At 42.3% G+C, this 16766-nt stretch overlaps 1 protein-coding gene across 1 annotated transcript in view; it reads left to right on the top strand.

Annotated features, from left to right (window-relative positions):
* Frem1 (FRAS1 related extracellular matrix 1) overlaps positions 1-16766 on the top strand; it is a 126119-nt gene that overhangs the window by 12730 nt on the left and 96623 nt on the right. Inside the window, exons 5-10 of the mRNA XM_075946037.1 lie at positions 2718-3041; positions 4283-4391; positions 6826-6957; positions 10646-10990; positions 11561-11703; positions 16012-16208. Of these exons, the coding sequence (XP_075802152.1) occupies positions 2718-3041; positions 4283-4391; positions 6826-6957; positions 10646-10990; positions 11561-11703; positions 16012-16208 (1250 nt within the window). The remainder of the gene's footprint in view (positions 1-2717; positions 3042-4282; positions 4392-6825; positions 6958-10645; positions 10991-11560; positions 11704-16011; positions 16209-16766) is intronic.

Below are 16766 nucleotides of genomic sequence, written 5' to 3'. Positions count from 1 at the left end.
TAATTAAAAAAATATAAGATATATTATAGTAATAATGGATACATGTGGATTTTTTACTGTCATGTTTTTTATATATTTTTGCCAGTAAAAAGGAAATGTCTCCTAGCATGTGCAAAGTCTTGGATTTGATTGTCAGTAACACACTAACACACACACATACACACACACATCCTCACACACGTCTTACAGAATCTAGTATATTTCATTTGACCTAAATTTGCATATTTGAAAGTCCTTTCTTTCCTTTTACTTCACACTTTGTTTAAATTTAAAAGTATTCTAAAGGCTGGAGCTATTCACTTAGTGTTAGGGTGCTTTTCTAGCAAGCACAGGTGTGGTTTGAACCCCAGCACAACAAGAAAGCAAACAAATATTCTTTAACTTATATTGATCTTATTTTAAATCCAGACTTGCAGAGGGCTCTTTTGACTGCTTCTTATGTGTGGTGAAAATTGTTCTTTTCTTTTGGCAGTTCCTGGGCTCTATTAGCGCCATTGGCAATTTCATTTTTAATGTAAGGCTATCAGGTTTTCTTATTTCTTATACAATCTGTCTTTTAAGTAAGCAAGTACTATGGACATATGTATCCCTTTTTTTGACATTTTAAAGAATGTATTTATTGCCCAACTGTGGTGGTGCACGCCTTTAATCCCAGTACTAGGCAGAGACAGGCAGATCTCTGCAAATCTGAGGCCAGTTTGGTCTACAAACTGGTTCCAGGGGGGAGAAAAATGGAGGAAGAATGCATTTATTTAGATTTTAGCTCTAAACTTAATTGGTCTCAGTGTTGAGTCCTAGCCCTTTAAAACCAAGATTTATCTTTCCGGTTATTTTCCAGCACCATGCCATGGGCAGCTAAAGTCCCTGTGGTGTCCCAGAATGTTGCTTCTCATCACTCAGCCATGGGAAAAGGGAGCTGACTCCTCTGCTTCTCCTTTGAGAGCCTCCTCTTCCCGATGTTGCTGGCCAGTTTCTGGACCTTTGGCTGGTGCTTGGAGTGGGGGATTGAGAGACAATACCGCAAAGGCAGATCTTACCTGCTCAGGAACTAGTAGAAAATGATTTCATGCTCTTTGAGCTTGCCAGATATTTCAAGTTGCTTTGTTGTCTAACTCTTAAGTCTCTCTATTTTCCCACTTATAAATGGAAATAATTCTGGACTCCCAAGTATTAAATGAGACTTATCCACCATTATTCTGTTTCTGGCCATCTAACTTCCTAAGGGGTGGGCCTTGAAGCAGCTCTCTGTATGCCTCGCCTGTACAGTGTAAAGCTCTACGAGGAACATTCTCTCCTGATGCCTGAGGCAAGGGATGTGGTATTATCCCCGTCTCAGCCTTCATGGGTTTGGGGGGCTTGGCTGGGGAGTCAGCTCAGCATCCTTTCCCCCAGATAAGTCTTCCCTATATTTCTTGATACTTTTGTTTTCTATAGTGAGCGAGAGTGTTCCAGAGTCTGGAGGCAACAGACTCACATACATTTTAAATATAGTGCCTTTCTTACTTTTGAAATCTGATGTCTCTTATTTATTTGTTTGTTTATTTATTTATTATGAGTTCCAGTTGAGACTGATGCAGGATGTCATCTGTCAATCTTTCAGTTTTCAGACTGAAGAAAAACTTGTCTGAACATTCTCTCCTTACGGCAGGCCCAGTATCCAGAGTTCTGGTGTGTGAAACGCTTTTGATGTTGATCACTGAGCCTGCTTCTCTCAGCAGTGAGTCACATCAGTCCCATGACAGCAAGGCTCAGGCTCGTCCTTCCCCTACCCCTCACTGAGACCTCAGTGTCATGGTGCCCTTTTCTGAGGGTAGAAGATCTCTCACATGGGTCTCTCATTTCGGGAGGACGCCTTTCTGGTTTTGGTGGTCACTCGTAGTTCCCTTATCCTGTTAGGCAACTGGACAATCCCCTACGGCTGCACAGGTACCCAGTGATGAAGACAGAGACCCTTCTCCCCTCGCCTCTCCCAGCCGTCTTTGAAACCACACGGCCTGAGGAGGTTACTGGTGTCTGTGCCAGACACTGCCTGCTGCTTTTTACTTCAATGGTTTCATCTCATACATAGGAGTCTTGAGTTTCCATTTATAGGAGAGAACATGGGATGTAGGAATTGTGGAATTGCTCTAACATACAAATAACAAGTACTGAAGGTGCAAGCCAGGGCTAGGCAGAGAGCTCGGCAGGGAAGAACACTCTCTGTCCTTGCGCCCTCATTGTGGCTCACAACAACTGTATCTCCAGTGCCAGGTGCCATCTTCTGTCCTCCGTGGGCTCCTGGATGAATGTGATGCATGTGCTCAGCCATTCATGTGCACACACACATGCACATGGGCACATGCACGCACACACACATGCACACACGCACATACACGCATACAAACATGCACACACGCACACAAATGCGCATGCGCGCGCACACACACACAAACACAATCACACACAGAGATTTTTCTGATACTAAAACAGGCGCTCCATTCCAAATCTTTTGCGCACACTGGAGTCACCAGGAGGCTCTCATTGCTAGTTTTCTAGTTTCCCCCTTGGAAGAATTAAGTGCACATTCCGGTGGGCATCAGGTGATTCTACATGTAGCTGGGGGTCACAGCTGGGCCATCCTCTGGGCTGCAGCTTCATTGTGTCCCGTGACCTTAACCGTGTACATTGCAACTTCACTCACGGCATTCTCTCCTTTTTGTTTTTCTCTCCTTCAAAAGTCAGAGAGTGCGTGGCTGCCTGTCAGCATTAGAGTGGGCATTCCTAACCAGGCCCCCAGGGCTGCTTTCATGGCCATGTTTGTTCTGGAGGTGGACCAATTCATTCTGACCCCCCTGACGACCTCAGTTCTGGACTGTGAGGAAGATGAGACCCCCAAACCCTTGTTAGTGTTCAACATCACTAAGGCCCCGCCCCAGGGCTATGTGACCCACCTGCTGGACCATACCAGAGCCATCTCTTCCTTCACCTGGAAGGATCTAAATGACGTGCAGGTTGCCTATCAGCCACCGAACAGCAGTTACCCTGAGAGGAGACATTACAAGGTAAGACGGAAGGGAGGGGAGGCATCTAACCTGGTGGATTTCAATACGTATTTGAAAGCCTGCTTCCATTAACTCCTGCGCCTGCTATTACACTCGGTGTTGCAGAGGAGACTTGATTTGACAAGTCATAGGGCTGCCTGAAGAGACACCGACCTGACAGATTGAAGAAAAGTATTTTATCTTGGTGAGCAGCAGGCTTGGTCCCAGCCCATGGCTGCCATGTTGGAATCCAGGTGGTCTTCATGTGACTGTAGCTCTCAGTTGTCCAGAGAGATCAGAAGTGCACAGTGGAGTTATAGTCCTGAGGGCCATGGAAATAATGGAGACAGGAGATTGCTGGCTGTTAGCCTAGCTCCAGGTTTAGTAAGACACCCTGTCCCAGGGGAATAGGCAGAGTAGGACACAGAACACCCTCCTCTGGTCTCTGTGCACACCTAGGCTTGTACCCCTGAAGTGTACATATTCCACATATACCGTATTCTTACACACACACACACACACACACACACACGCACACACACAAATAATAAATAATAACACTAAAGTGTATGTTTCAATATAGTTAGTAGAGAGGATTTGTATGTTCCATATATCGGGAAATGATATGTCCAAGAGCTGAATATAGATAAGCCGATTACCCTGATCTGATTAGGACACAGAGTGTAGACATGCGTATCTGTGTGTATACTACACCTCACAAATACATACAATTGTGATCAACTAAAGAATTAAAAACAAAAACCAAAGACAGTATCTAGGCATGAAATGAATGACCTAACAAAAATAAGTTACTTTCTATAATAAATGGTTAGTGAAATGGTTCATAATAGCCTTGCAATGGATTGTATTTAAGTGAAATTTCTAGAAAGGGCCATTGGATAGGGACATAAAAGAGATATTGGTGCCTGGGCAGGCTGAGTGGTAAGGAGGGGAACAGTAGCAGGCATGGGGACCTTTGGTGCAGTGGAAAAGCAGTTCCCTCAGAGGTGGTTGTGCAACTTGGTCAAATTATATCTATTTAAAAAGGTATTTATATGATATGATTTTTTCAATTGGTTATAAAATTAATTTTAAAAATAGAATTAAATTTAAAACAATAGAGAATAGCAACACCAAATCTGGATCCATTTTTGCCGTGTGTGTGTGTGTGTGTGTGTGTGTGTGTGTGTGTAGCCCAGAACTGACGAGACTTTAAGTCCGAATTGTCTGTGCGCAGCTCATGTGCACCTGTTTGTTTCCAGCTGGAGGTGGAGGTATATGACTTCTTCTTTGAGAGGAGCGCCCCCATCACGGTCCACATCTCCATCAGAACAGCGGACACTAATGCGCCCCGGGTGTCCTGGAATACAGGTGCGGGTGTGGTCCTGAGGGAAGCACAAGGAAGTGCACGGGTCAAGAAAAATGCTTTTATTCCACTTCATCCATGAGGCAGTGGAAACACAGACAGACCAAGAAGAGCAGGCAGTTATCCCTGTTCTGCTTTTTCCTAGTAGCTGGTGAGAAATTGAAATCCAGCATCCTTGAGTCCTCTGGCTACCTTCCTTCTTTGCGAGAGACACCATAAAAGTGTCCCCATTCCAACAGAAATCAGTAAGAGAGCGGCTGCTTGTGATATTGACTGAGAGCAGAGCCGAGAGAGAAGAGGCCTCTGGCTCAGAGTTTGCAGAGGAGTGGGAGCCAGGAGCAGCCAGGAACTCGTTCCCTGGTCCTATTTTTTGTTGGGTGGCATGGAAACCAAAATAAGTAAATAGTAGCTTAAGTAGCTTAAAAAGAAAGAAAGAAAGAAAGAAAGAAAGAAAGAAAGAAAGAAAGAAAGAAAGAAAAGGCCTTTACACTGCCACCCAAGTCCAAGTAGACTGAATGCAGTTTATATATTTAGATCAGATGCAAATGCGGAATGCAGACGGCTTTTCCTTTCTCGCTAATACCATCAATGACGTTCACAGCATACTTTCCCGCGGTGCAGTAGGTCACGTTAAGAGGGATTTCAGTTCTAAGCTTAAGCTTATAATTCTGGCTCTTCAGGGGATAATGAGAGAAATGAAGGCACTGGTCAACCAAAGTTGAGTAGCAATGCTACACCTGTGTAGGTTACTGTGTTTTAGTGAGGAGATGATGCTCACATGCATCAAGGGAGCCCAGGTCTGGGTCTGGTTGCTGGAGACATTACAATCCTTTTGAAAATGAATTTGTACTTATTATGAACGTGGTATCTGCTATTATTGAAAAGTTAGAAGGTATATTAAATAGAAGGATAGCTTCATTTCCCCACTATATATAATATGGACATTATTACTGTTAGCATTTTGATGTGTCCATTGGCTTTTGGTTTTCTTGGATGCTCCTTTGATGTATCCCATAATGCCGTGCATGTGCTGTGCTGTGTGTGCACATGTCACTTCAAAACCCCTACGTCCGAACCAGGGAGCTTATTTGTATATGCTTGTCTTTCTCTTTTCACCAACCTCCCTCTCTCCCTAGCTCTCCCCCCCCTTTTAGGCCCCCTTTCTCTCTTCCTCCCTTTTCTTCCTCTTCACACTTCTTCCTTTCTTTTATACTTTTTCTTTTCTTACAGTCATAGCTGCTTTAGTCCAATTTCCCCAGGAAACAGACTTTGAGGTACATCTTACCCTGAAAAGGAAGGGAGGGCACTAGTCTTCTCTCTCTCTGTGACAAATATCTAAGACAATAGCTTATAAAGAGGACAGGTGAGCACAGATCTAGAAATCCAGTCCACGATTAGTTGTTCCTATTGCTTTAGGGCTGGGACGAGCTGGCACATCTTGGCAGGAGCTTGTGGGAAAGCGAAGCTGTTCAGCTCATGGCCAGGAAGCAAAAACACGGGGTGGGGAAGGGGCTGAATTCCCCAGTCACTTTCAAGGGCGTGCTCACAGTGATTTAAGATCTGCCCCCAGGTCCTGTTTACTAAAGGCACTGTCACCTGACCCATTACTGCCACCCTGGAGACCACGCCTGTAAGATGTGGGCCTTTTGGAGACATTTCACAGTCCAAGCTACAGCAGGCGATATGGCTGAGCTGGTCACAACTTTTTAGTGATATATAGATCACTCTGTTGTTCTGGTGTCTCCATGAAGACACAGCCACTGTATCCGAGAAGAGTTTGAGGTATATGAGCAAAAAGCGAGCTGTCTGTCAATTCCCAGTTCTACCGAGAGATAGAATGTCTGATGGTGATGTAGGCCTTTATTCAGAGTCTGTGTTTTCCCTGTTAACAGTGATTGAGACTCTCCCGACTTCCTCTGGTGGACTGTGTCTGAGTGGAGGTTTTATTTCATCCCTTTAGTTGCATAAATCCATCTCTAATTAGAGTTTAAACTAATGTATGCCCTATTTCGCATAGCACCAAGTGCTCTACAGCTAACATTCTTAAACGTTGCCAGATACAGTAGCTCTATATAAGGATATTGAAGTACTGTGGATTCCCCACCCCACGGGGTATATATGTTCTCGTAAGTCATATGTAAAACCCCTTCTAACTCTTGTCTTTTAAAATCACATAGATGTAATCTCTAATAAGTTCCCTGTGGAGTCATTTAAATCAGGGACCTCTGTGAGCTTATCTTCTGCCTTCTTCCTTCAGCTGTTAGTTTCTGGAATCGTGGTTCTTAAGGAATCATCTGTCAGACTGAAAGTAGAGCTCACAAGCTGTATTCAAGTTTGTGAAGAGCTTTTGAAGATACAACTTTGAGTTAGATTTATGAGTGAAATCTTTTTAACCTTAAGCAGATATGTTGGAGGACATGTTTCTGTCTTTTCTTGTAGGTCTGAATCTCCTCGAGGGGCAGTCTCGGGCCATCACTTGGGAGCAGTTTCAGATTGTTGACAACGATGACATTGGTGCTGTGCAGTTGATCACCATTGGTGGCCTGCAGCATGGACGGCTTACAGTAAGAGGTCAATGATTTACCCGTTCAACCCACCGTTGAATCCAGGCACTGTTTTCTTCCAAAGCAAATCACATCACGGGGCTAGGGAGGTAACTCCGTTGGTGATGTGCTTCCTGCACAAGTGTGAACAACTGGGCTCAGTCCTCAGAGCTGATAAAAGCCTGTGAGGTGACGCAGGCTTTTAATCCCAGTCCTGGGGCTTCCTAGTCAACCAGCCTAGCCAAATCCAGGCGCTCCAGATCTCAGTGGCAGATCCTCCTCAGTCAATCAACCAACAAATCAATCAATAGAAGGAGCTAGAAAGATGACTCAGTGGGTAAGAGCACTGACTACTCTTGGGAACCCAGGTTTGATTCCCAGTATTTACATGGTAGCTCACAGCTGCCGGTAGCTCCTGTTTCCAGGGGATCAGATGCTCTGTTTTGATCTTCACAGTGGCAAGGCACACAAGTGGTGAACAGACATCTATGCAGGCAAAAACATTCACATAATAAAAATAAGTAAAGATATAAACATTTAAAAACAATAGCTACAAAAACAAGATGAAAGCGGTTAGACAGGTGGCTCAGTTTGTTACAGGCGCTGGCTGTTCTTCCAGAAGGCCTGAATATAATTATAAACATGCACCTGGCAGCTCACAGCCATCGTTCAGCTCCAGGGGCTTCTAGACTCCCTCTTTGGGCTTCCATAGGCACCAGACATGAATGTGGTCGATAAACATATATGCAAGCAAAATACATGTATACAAAGCATTTAAAAAATCTTAAAAAAAAAGCATAGGGCCCCCGAGGAAGGAGAGTTGAGGATGACCTCTGGCATGTGAACCTCCTCTCACAGTCACATATATATGTGGATGCTTATCCCTGTGAACACACACACACACACGCATTCATGCACGTACGCATGCACATCATATTTAACAGATGTGTATCACTTCTTGGATGTCTTCCAAACAGAAATCATTACAGTCAGATGATATGGGGATATTGAATCTCATCTCTGGGGGATGCTCACATCCATTATGAACTATGTCTTCTGCTTGGTCATTACTCAAGCTTCAGGTTTGCTCAATTGCTCAATAGGTGTCCCCAGTTGGAGGGCAAACTATTTCTCTCTCATTTCTCTTTTACAGAGAAATATATTGTAAAATAGGAAAAGAAGCTTTTAAAAATGCTTCAATAATAACGATGCTATTATGTTGTTATTAGTTCCCACAGTGTCAAAGGCATGAGTCTGTAATGATGAGGATGGTAGATAAGACGGTAATAGCCCTTTTAAAAGCGGTGCTCATACCCCAGTTTAAGTCTGGCTCTTATAATTCGCTAAGAGAATTTAATCCAATTATCCTCTTACTTTGCTTAATGATAAAGAAAAGAGAGAATTTTCATTTATCATTGTTTGTAATTGGGAAACTCAGAATTGAAAAGAAACAGATTCCAGTTAGTTCTGCCTAATTCCAGGACAGTGGGTCAGTCAGAAACCATGCTATTGCGGCATCTTCATAACCAGTATTATTTTCTTCATGGCTTTGAGCCAGGAAAAGATAGAAGGGACAAAGAAGAAGTCGGTCATCTAAGTTTGCAATCCTATACAAGTTTTCCAGAAGCCCAGGGCAATGACTTGAATGTCTGTTGTAGTAGTCTGTGCAGGAAATGAAACTCTGTTTATTAATACTGCATAAGTGGAAATTGAGATGGTAACCCATGATGCAGTGGGTTCTGGAATCATAGAGGGGAGAAAGTTCTACTAACGTTTATTAACTCTTCCCTCTCTGTCAGATACTGGGCCAACCATTCGATATACGTTCGTTCATTTTCCTTTCCTCACCTCTAGAAAATAAGATGCTATTATTGTTCCCATTTTAGAAACAAACAATCTGCAATTTTGAAAACTAGGAAGTGAGTAACTACAGCCTTGAATCAGGCTATAGCTCTGGTTCTCAAACTTTTACCTGCACCCATCCTCGGGATGGGACTTTAGAAAAACATAGGCTGTTGATTCCCATCCCCAGAATTTCTTAAGTAGGCTCAGGGCAGAGGTCAAGAAGTTACATTTCTGATAATTTCTCATTTGGTGCTGATGACGCTGGCTGGAAAGATTGCTTCCCTAGGTGCTGCTGCCATGTCATGACAATGACATGAGAGCTAACCGATATTTACCAGAGGTTTACTGCTGTTTCAGTCCTCTCAAGTTGCATGGCATATCTGCATGCATATTTATTTGTATCTACTTATATCTGGCAGGATTTGCCAGAGGAATGAAACCAATAGGATGCACACAATTATATAAGGGGAGATTTATTATGGGGATTTGTGCGTGTGCGTGTGTGTGTGTGCGCGTGTGTGTGTGTGCGTGTGTGTGTGTGTGCGTGTGTATGTGTGTGTGTAGACTGAGAAACTTCATGATGGAGAGAACTATCCTTTATGTCCAGAAAAGTCAATAGAGTAATTCAGTTCTAGGCCAAGGCTTGAGAACTAGGGTAGTGTTGAAATAATTCTTGATCCAGTCCAAGGTTAAAACCCTTAGAAGAAACAAGGTGGGTGACTTTCACAGAGATGTGCATGTAAGGTCCAAAGGCCCCAAATCTGAGGGTAGGGAGAAGATGACAGGGGTGAGGGTAGATAGGTAGATGATAGACATATGGATGGATGGATGGATGGATGGATAGATAGATGGACAGAGTGCTCATCCTTCCTCTGCATTTTTATCTTAGGTCCATAACTGTCTATCTTTTAGTTGACTACTAAAATTAACTCTAATATTATTTTCATTGTTACACAGAGTCTCAAATACTTGTCCCAAGTCCACACAGGAGAGGCAATGCTCAACACCAGATGCAGCATCCTATTGCTCACTAAGCTGCACAGTCTATAGACTGTCCTTGACTTTCTCACACTAAGCTGCACAGTCTACAGACTGTCCTTGACTTTCTCACACTAAGCTGCACAGTCTACAGACTGTCCTTGACTTCTCACACTAAGCTGCACAGTCTACAGACTGTCCTTGACTTCTGCTCACTAAGCTGCAGGGTCAACAGTGACTTCTGTTCACTAACATGCACAGTCTACAGTGATGTGGGAGGGTCTTCTTTCTATGTATTTCTTTCATTGGCTAAATAAAGAGACTGCCTTGGCCTTTTGATAGGACAGCAGCTTAGACAGGTGGAGTAGCCTGAACAGAATGCTGGGAGGAAGAAGCAGAGTCAGGCAGATGCCATGGCTATCCTCTCTGAGACGGGTGTAGTTTAGACTCATCCCGGTAAGCCACAGTCACATGGTGATATACAGATTATTAGAAATGGGTTAATTAATATGTGAGAGTTAGCCAAGAAGAGGCTAGATATAGTGGGCCAGGCAGTGTTTAAATGAATACAGTTTCCGTGTAATTATTTTGGGTAAAGCTAGCCGGTGGCCAGGAGCTGGGCAGAATGAAAAGCAGCCCGCTCCCCTTTTACAACATTACAGACTGTCCTGGACTTTTTTTGACTATGTTTTTGGTTTTGTTTTTACATTTTGAGGATGGCATAGGGACTACTCTACATGTGTTTGACTTAGAACATTTCTAGTTTACAATGGTTTGGGGCACCTGTCTTGCCACCGCTTCCCACAGCCCACTATCCTGTCGTCATCCTCCCTCAGCCGTTGCCTCTGCTCCCTCCCTTGATCACTCAGTACCACATCTGCTCTCTTCCTCAGAGGGGAAAGGATTTCTCTTCACTGTGGCCGACCTTCAGGCTGGAGTCGTTCGCTATCATCATGATGACAGTGACTCTACCAAAGACTTCGTGGCTTTCAGGATATTTGATGGCCAACACAGCAGCCATCACAAGTTTCCTATCAACATCTTGCCTAAAGATGACAGTCCCCCATTCCTCATAACCAATGTTGTTATTGAACTAGAAGAGGGGCAGACCGTCTTGATCCAAGGGTCCATGCTGAGAGCTTCAGACGTGGACTCCAGTGATGACTACATCTACTTTAACATCACAAGGTTCCCACAGGCTGGGGAGATCATGAAGAAGCCAGGGCCAGGACTGGTAGGTAAGTTCTAGAGAAGTAACATTTAAAGAACTTTGCATTGTGGGCAAATTTGTGTAAGATTAGACACTACATTTATTAAGCAAAATATTTTCCCATCTTATGCAGTAGAAATTTAACACTTACATTAAGTCAACCTATTACCTAAGGTTGTAAAACTAGAGAGTTCTGATGCTAAGCCTCAAGATAACCATCACACTATTAGAAGTTAAGTCAGCCAAGAAAGGCAAAAGAATAAATAAGTGGGATGGGAGAGATCTGGTTCATCCTAGGTGGTTACTCGAATAGTTTTGTTAATGTATTTGCTTCCATTGCAGTGTCAGGAATTTGACAATGTGGATCAAATAAGGAGGCTTTTTTCAGTGTCTTTGAAATAAAAGCTATTAATTGGAAATATTTTTCCATTGTTAATCTCCACATTGAGATAGGGCAATTTTAATCCATTGCTCTACATTTTGTTAAAAGTATTTAATGCAAATCCTTGGCTATTTACAACACACTAGCAGAGAAGATGCGTTCAGTTTCACTGGGCCCCAACACCTAAAACTATATGGTATTTTGTGGCTCCATTAGGGTATCCTGTCCCTGGCTTCCTTCAGAGAGACCTGTTCAGTGGAATCATTTACTATCGTCACTTTGGTGGAGAAATCTTTGGAGATTCTTTTGAATTTGTCCTGTGGGACAGCCATGAACCCCCGAATCTCTCAGGGCCGCAGGTGAGAGACTGTTTCAGGGCATCTTCCCAAAGTTGTATGCTCCTAATGTGTATTAGCTCTAAGAGGTCTTATTAAAAAAAATATATGAAATCAGGTTTTGAGATTCAAAGTCTGAGAAGCAATGGATTGGGCAAAAATAAGTATGCCTCCCCCTCCCAGTATTATGCCCACACTTTTCTAAAGCATTTTGCAAGTTTCTGCATGGATACTGTTTCTAAGGTTACTTAGCTAGTACATGCATAGACAACCTCACAAATCTGCTCACTTCTCAACACCCAAGAAGACAGTTTTTAAAGATAGTGTTTAAATTGCAGAGTCGAGGGGGAGACTTCTCTGAATTGCCTCCTGTTTTCAACACTAGCTAATCAACCTCCATTCCTTTTTGCTTCTCTTTCCAGCAAGTGATAGACACTTCCTAACAGATTTATTAAGGTAATTGTGACATATTACTTGGAAAACACTGAGCTCTCAGACACCTGGTAAATACTCAAAATGCCAGTGGATTTTATTTGTTGTTTGTAAGATCTCAGATCTGACTAGTGTTAGAGAAGATAATTTAAGTCCACAGTAAGCAGAAATAAAACGAAGCAAACATTATCACATAGAAATCACAGAAGATAGGATCAGTGTAGCATATGGACAACTGTAAAAGTCTGGGGAGTCAGGGTTAAACTTCAAAAGAAGCAACTGAAGTGAAGTGATTGTGGATTTTGTATGCTATTATACCTGCTACCTTCAAAGGTAACATTAGCATGGATGCCAGCAAATTGCGAGTCTATTCAAGAAAGAATACAGAAAGTGTGTGTCCTCTTGTAATGGTTGTGCATGCTTGCTGACATGGGCATACTGATGGGAGATCTGAAAGAAGGATGCCACAGGGCTTGAAACCTGAAGAACTCAGCGATGTCTTCAGAATAGGATGGGCAAGGAAGTGTAGAAAGAACATCTGCTCTTTTATGATCACTTTGAAAGTGATCACCCTCATTTCGTCGATGTATTTCATCTGTCCTCCTGGGCTGAGCCTTTGCAGGCGATTGTGCTAGCTCAGAATGGGAACTGTCAGCAGGATATGTGTCTAAGGGTTCTGTGCATCTGCTGAAGCTGTTGCTAGAACATCATACCATGTTTAGAAGGCTCTGTCTTTTCGGACATTGAGATTTCAGGGATTCTTTTTTTCTTATTAAGCTTTTTAAAATTATGTTCTTCATACACAAGAAGAAAAATACATATTATAATATGGACCAAGTTAATCAAAACTCTTGAAACAATTATTTCTAAGTCTGGGCAAGTAAATCAGTCTAAATTCTAAATATCTGGTTATAAATTTATTTCATATAATAGATGGGTTCATTTATTATGATTTATTTTTATTTATTTGTGTGTGATACAAATAAATTTGTTACACACACACAAATATGTGTACATACGTTTGGGTACTTGTGGAGTCCAGACAGAAGAAGGCGTCAGATCTCCTAGATCTGGAGATACATACAGTTGTGAGCTGCCCTGTAGATGCTGCTGGGAACCGAGCCTAGGTCCTCTACAAGAGCTGTTAACCACTGAGCTATCCATCCAGCTCCAGGATATTTTTGTTTGTTTGTTTGAAGAAAGCCACAATAGCACATTTCCCTGCTTCTGTGTTCTTATATTTATGGACTAGGGAAGAGAGACAGAGTAAGAAAGCTACAAAGTTGCCCTGTCTTTATGTAGCGTTTTGTTGGTTTGTCTGGCTCTTAAGCATAGCCGCCCCCTCTGTCTATCTGTAGGTTTTCCATCCAATGATTCAACAATCTGGTGAAAGATAGTATTTTTTAAGTTGCCTCTGTTCCTCACATACTATTTTACTTGTTTTTCCCTAAGCCATATGGACCATTACTATTTACATTATATTTGCATTATCTGATCTATTGCAAGTAATGTGAATATAAGTTGAACTATACAAAGGGCTATGCAAATACACCAGCCTTTTATTTAAGAGACTGGAATATCCACAGATCCACAGTGGGCAGTGGAACTCCTGCAGCCTGTATCCTGCAGATCTCAAGTGATGACTTTCTCTAGCTCAGATTGTGGGTTCACCCCACCTCTTTCCCCAGCATCTCTACTTGTCTCTGCCATCAGCGCTTAGAAGCCATCTCGTTCAACAAACGTTTCGTGTGTTTTCCTAAAAACTCACGCAAAACTGCTGTAATTAATAGCAGCCAGCTCTAATGACGGAAGTAATTCTTGGTACTGAGAAATCAACGTGAAAAATAAAGAGCAGGCTAGCATCAGAGCTCAGGGCACATGAAGGAGCAATAACCCAGGCCACGAGAAAGTAAGATGCCGCCAGGCAATGTGTAACTATAGAGCTTGAATCCGAGGTCAGGGTCTGACCCAGGCATCTTGCATTCCGACCTTCTACTTGTTATTCTGATTCCTTGTTGGTTCGTGTGTGCTTGCAGCCACGGGGACATCGGAGGACTTGAGGGAAGCTGGAGGCTGGTGACTGGTTTGAAAATGGGTTCCCACTCTGCCTGGGAATGGCTCTTAATAATATCTTTGTTATGAACAGATTCCAGCACAATGAGAATGCTTTTATTTCTCTGTGGAGTTTGCTAAAATGGAATTTCTCTTGCCCACAGACACACACACTAATTGTTTGAGCATGCATAAATATGTAAAGACACATCAACTTAGGCAATCATAAAGCATGTTGAAAAATGTGCCCACCAAGAATTACTACAGGGGATAAAAAGCATGCTCTCCCATTCTTCTTTCATAAAGAACACATTGGAGAATAAATTAGCATGGAAAATGGTCTCTTTGAAGGCACAATAACTATTGTTTCCTTATTAAATCCAGTTTTTCAATTAAGGAGAGACTCACTGATCCACACCATTGCTGCGAGAGCCCATAGAGAATTTCTGAACTTTGCAGATTAGAAAAATACTGTAAGTGGGAAAAAAAAACCATGACACAGATTTAGGGGACTAGAACTATGATTGTCTTTATATTCTTTTATTTTGATAACTGGTTTTAGTTTTTTAAAGACTCTAATAAAATAACAGAATAATTAATAGACTACAGAAACATTTCTTACTGTTGGAAGACTGGAAATTCCAGGGTCAAGGTAGCAGAAGGTTCTTTCTCTGGTGAGGGTCATTCTTTTTTCCCAAGGTGGCACCTTGTTGTCTTATACTCATAAGAGGACAAACTCTAGGCCCTCACAAGGCAGAACATGATAGAAGGACAAACTTTCCCCTTCATGTGGTCTTATAGGGACCCAATCCCTTCATGGGGACAGAACCCTCCTGCCCTAATCTTCTCAGGACTGTTGCGCTGTGAACTTCCAAGATGAGTCACTCAGTGGAACTACAAGGAAGAAGCCGAGTTCAGAAACAGTTCCAATTGAGGACCTGGAAGGGGAATCTAGAAGATCCTGCAAGAGTAAAAGTAATCAGATTTTCAGAGGCAGCAAGACAGAAGCATCAGAGTGAAGAAACAATATGATCCTAATCTGAGGGAGGGGAAGGAATGCGTCTCTAGAGTGTTGCGTTACGTTGAAAGGAAATAAAAAATAAAGTTGAAAATTGCAGTATGTGTGAACTCTGAAAGCTCTGGAATGTCATGCTAAAAAGCTTGAATAATCGTACTTCCTAGGTGGTTGATTTAAGGTTTGGGGGGAGGTGAACTAACTAATTTGATTTGTGGTTTTTAAAGTTAGTGCAAGTTAACGAAAAGTCTGGAATAGCAAGTGGCATTAGGGCTGTTGCAACCACATAAGGAAGAAATTACAAGAGTGATACAGAAAATTTGTCAGTAGAAACTTGGCAATGGGTTGGATGGGGATGAGAAAGGAGAAAGCAAGAGTGACAGACAGGAAGGTGTCTAGGATTAATGATGAGGTGAGGGAGGAAAGACACACGGGTTATTACTAGAGAGGAGGCAGAAAAATAAAATTGGGGCTGGACTTGGTGTTCTGTATGCTCATTTCCTAAGACTCCCAGTGACATATATATATATATACACACATATATATATGTGTATATATATATACACACACATATATATATGTGTATATATATACATATATATATATCCCCTCCACCTTTGGAGTGTTGGGATTAAAGGCATGTGCCACCACATCTGGCTCAATGATTATATTTTTAAAGCATAAAATCAGATGAGCGAATCCTTAGCAGTTCCTAAGTTGTTTGACAGAAGTAGATTGGCAGTTCGAAGCAGTCATCTTAGCTATTTCTAGGCAATCCCGGGGCATTCTCTTTGGTGTTTTCAATTTAATAGAGCAGTGCATTTTTACTCCAGGTGGTGACGATCCATATCTCTCCAGTAGCTGACCAGCTTCCAAAAGAAGCTCCCGGCATTTCCCGGCATTTGGTTGTCAAGGAAACGGAGGTGGCCTACATCACTAAAAAGCACCTACATTTCCTAGATATGGAATCACAGGATGGGGAGCTCGTCTACACAGTAACTCGTCCTCCGTGTTTCTTCTTCAGCCCCAGGTGCCTTTGTAAAGCTCCTGTCTGTTGCACTGGTTCTAAGCGTTTCACTGTGTGGCAGTGGGACTCGTTCTCCGCTGGTCAGACTCGAACTTACATCCAATTCACTTTTATCACAAATTTGTCCTGACCTTCACTGAGTGACAGCTAGTGACTGTCATGCAGCTTGTACTTTTCAGCACAGTGAGACTTAAGCAAAACATTCAAAATCCCAAAATTCTAAGGTGAATTCTTATTTTTTTGAATGTTTATTGAAGTCTGCAAAGTATTATTTTTAGATATGGCAGATTACTTGGTATTCGTATTTTATAATATCAATTCAAAACAATAGCATAACTATCCCTTAGGTTATCCCTTAGGTTTTCTCATGACCAGTGAGAAAACCCTTGGGATGAGACAAATGATTCATTTTCACCATGACACAGTAAAAAAAAAAAAAAAAACCTTTATGTATTCATGCTGAGGGTGGCATAGGAGATGCTGGACTTCAGGTTACAAGCCTCCAACATACAGAGTCTAAAAAGATAGACCATCTGCTTTTGCCCCACAATGAGGTGTTTT

This window comes from Microtus pennsylvanicus, chromosome 13, assembly GCF_037038515.1.
Source record: "Microtus pennsylvanicus isolate mMicPen1 chromosome 13, mMicPen1.hap1, whole genome shotgun sequence".
NCBI classification, from domain to species: Eukaryota; Metazoa; Chordata; class Mammalia; order Rodentia; family Cricetidae; genus Microtus; species Microtus pennsylvanicus.
This window is presented reverse-complemented; position numbering and strand designations above follow the sequence as displayed.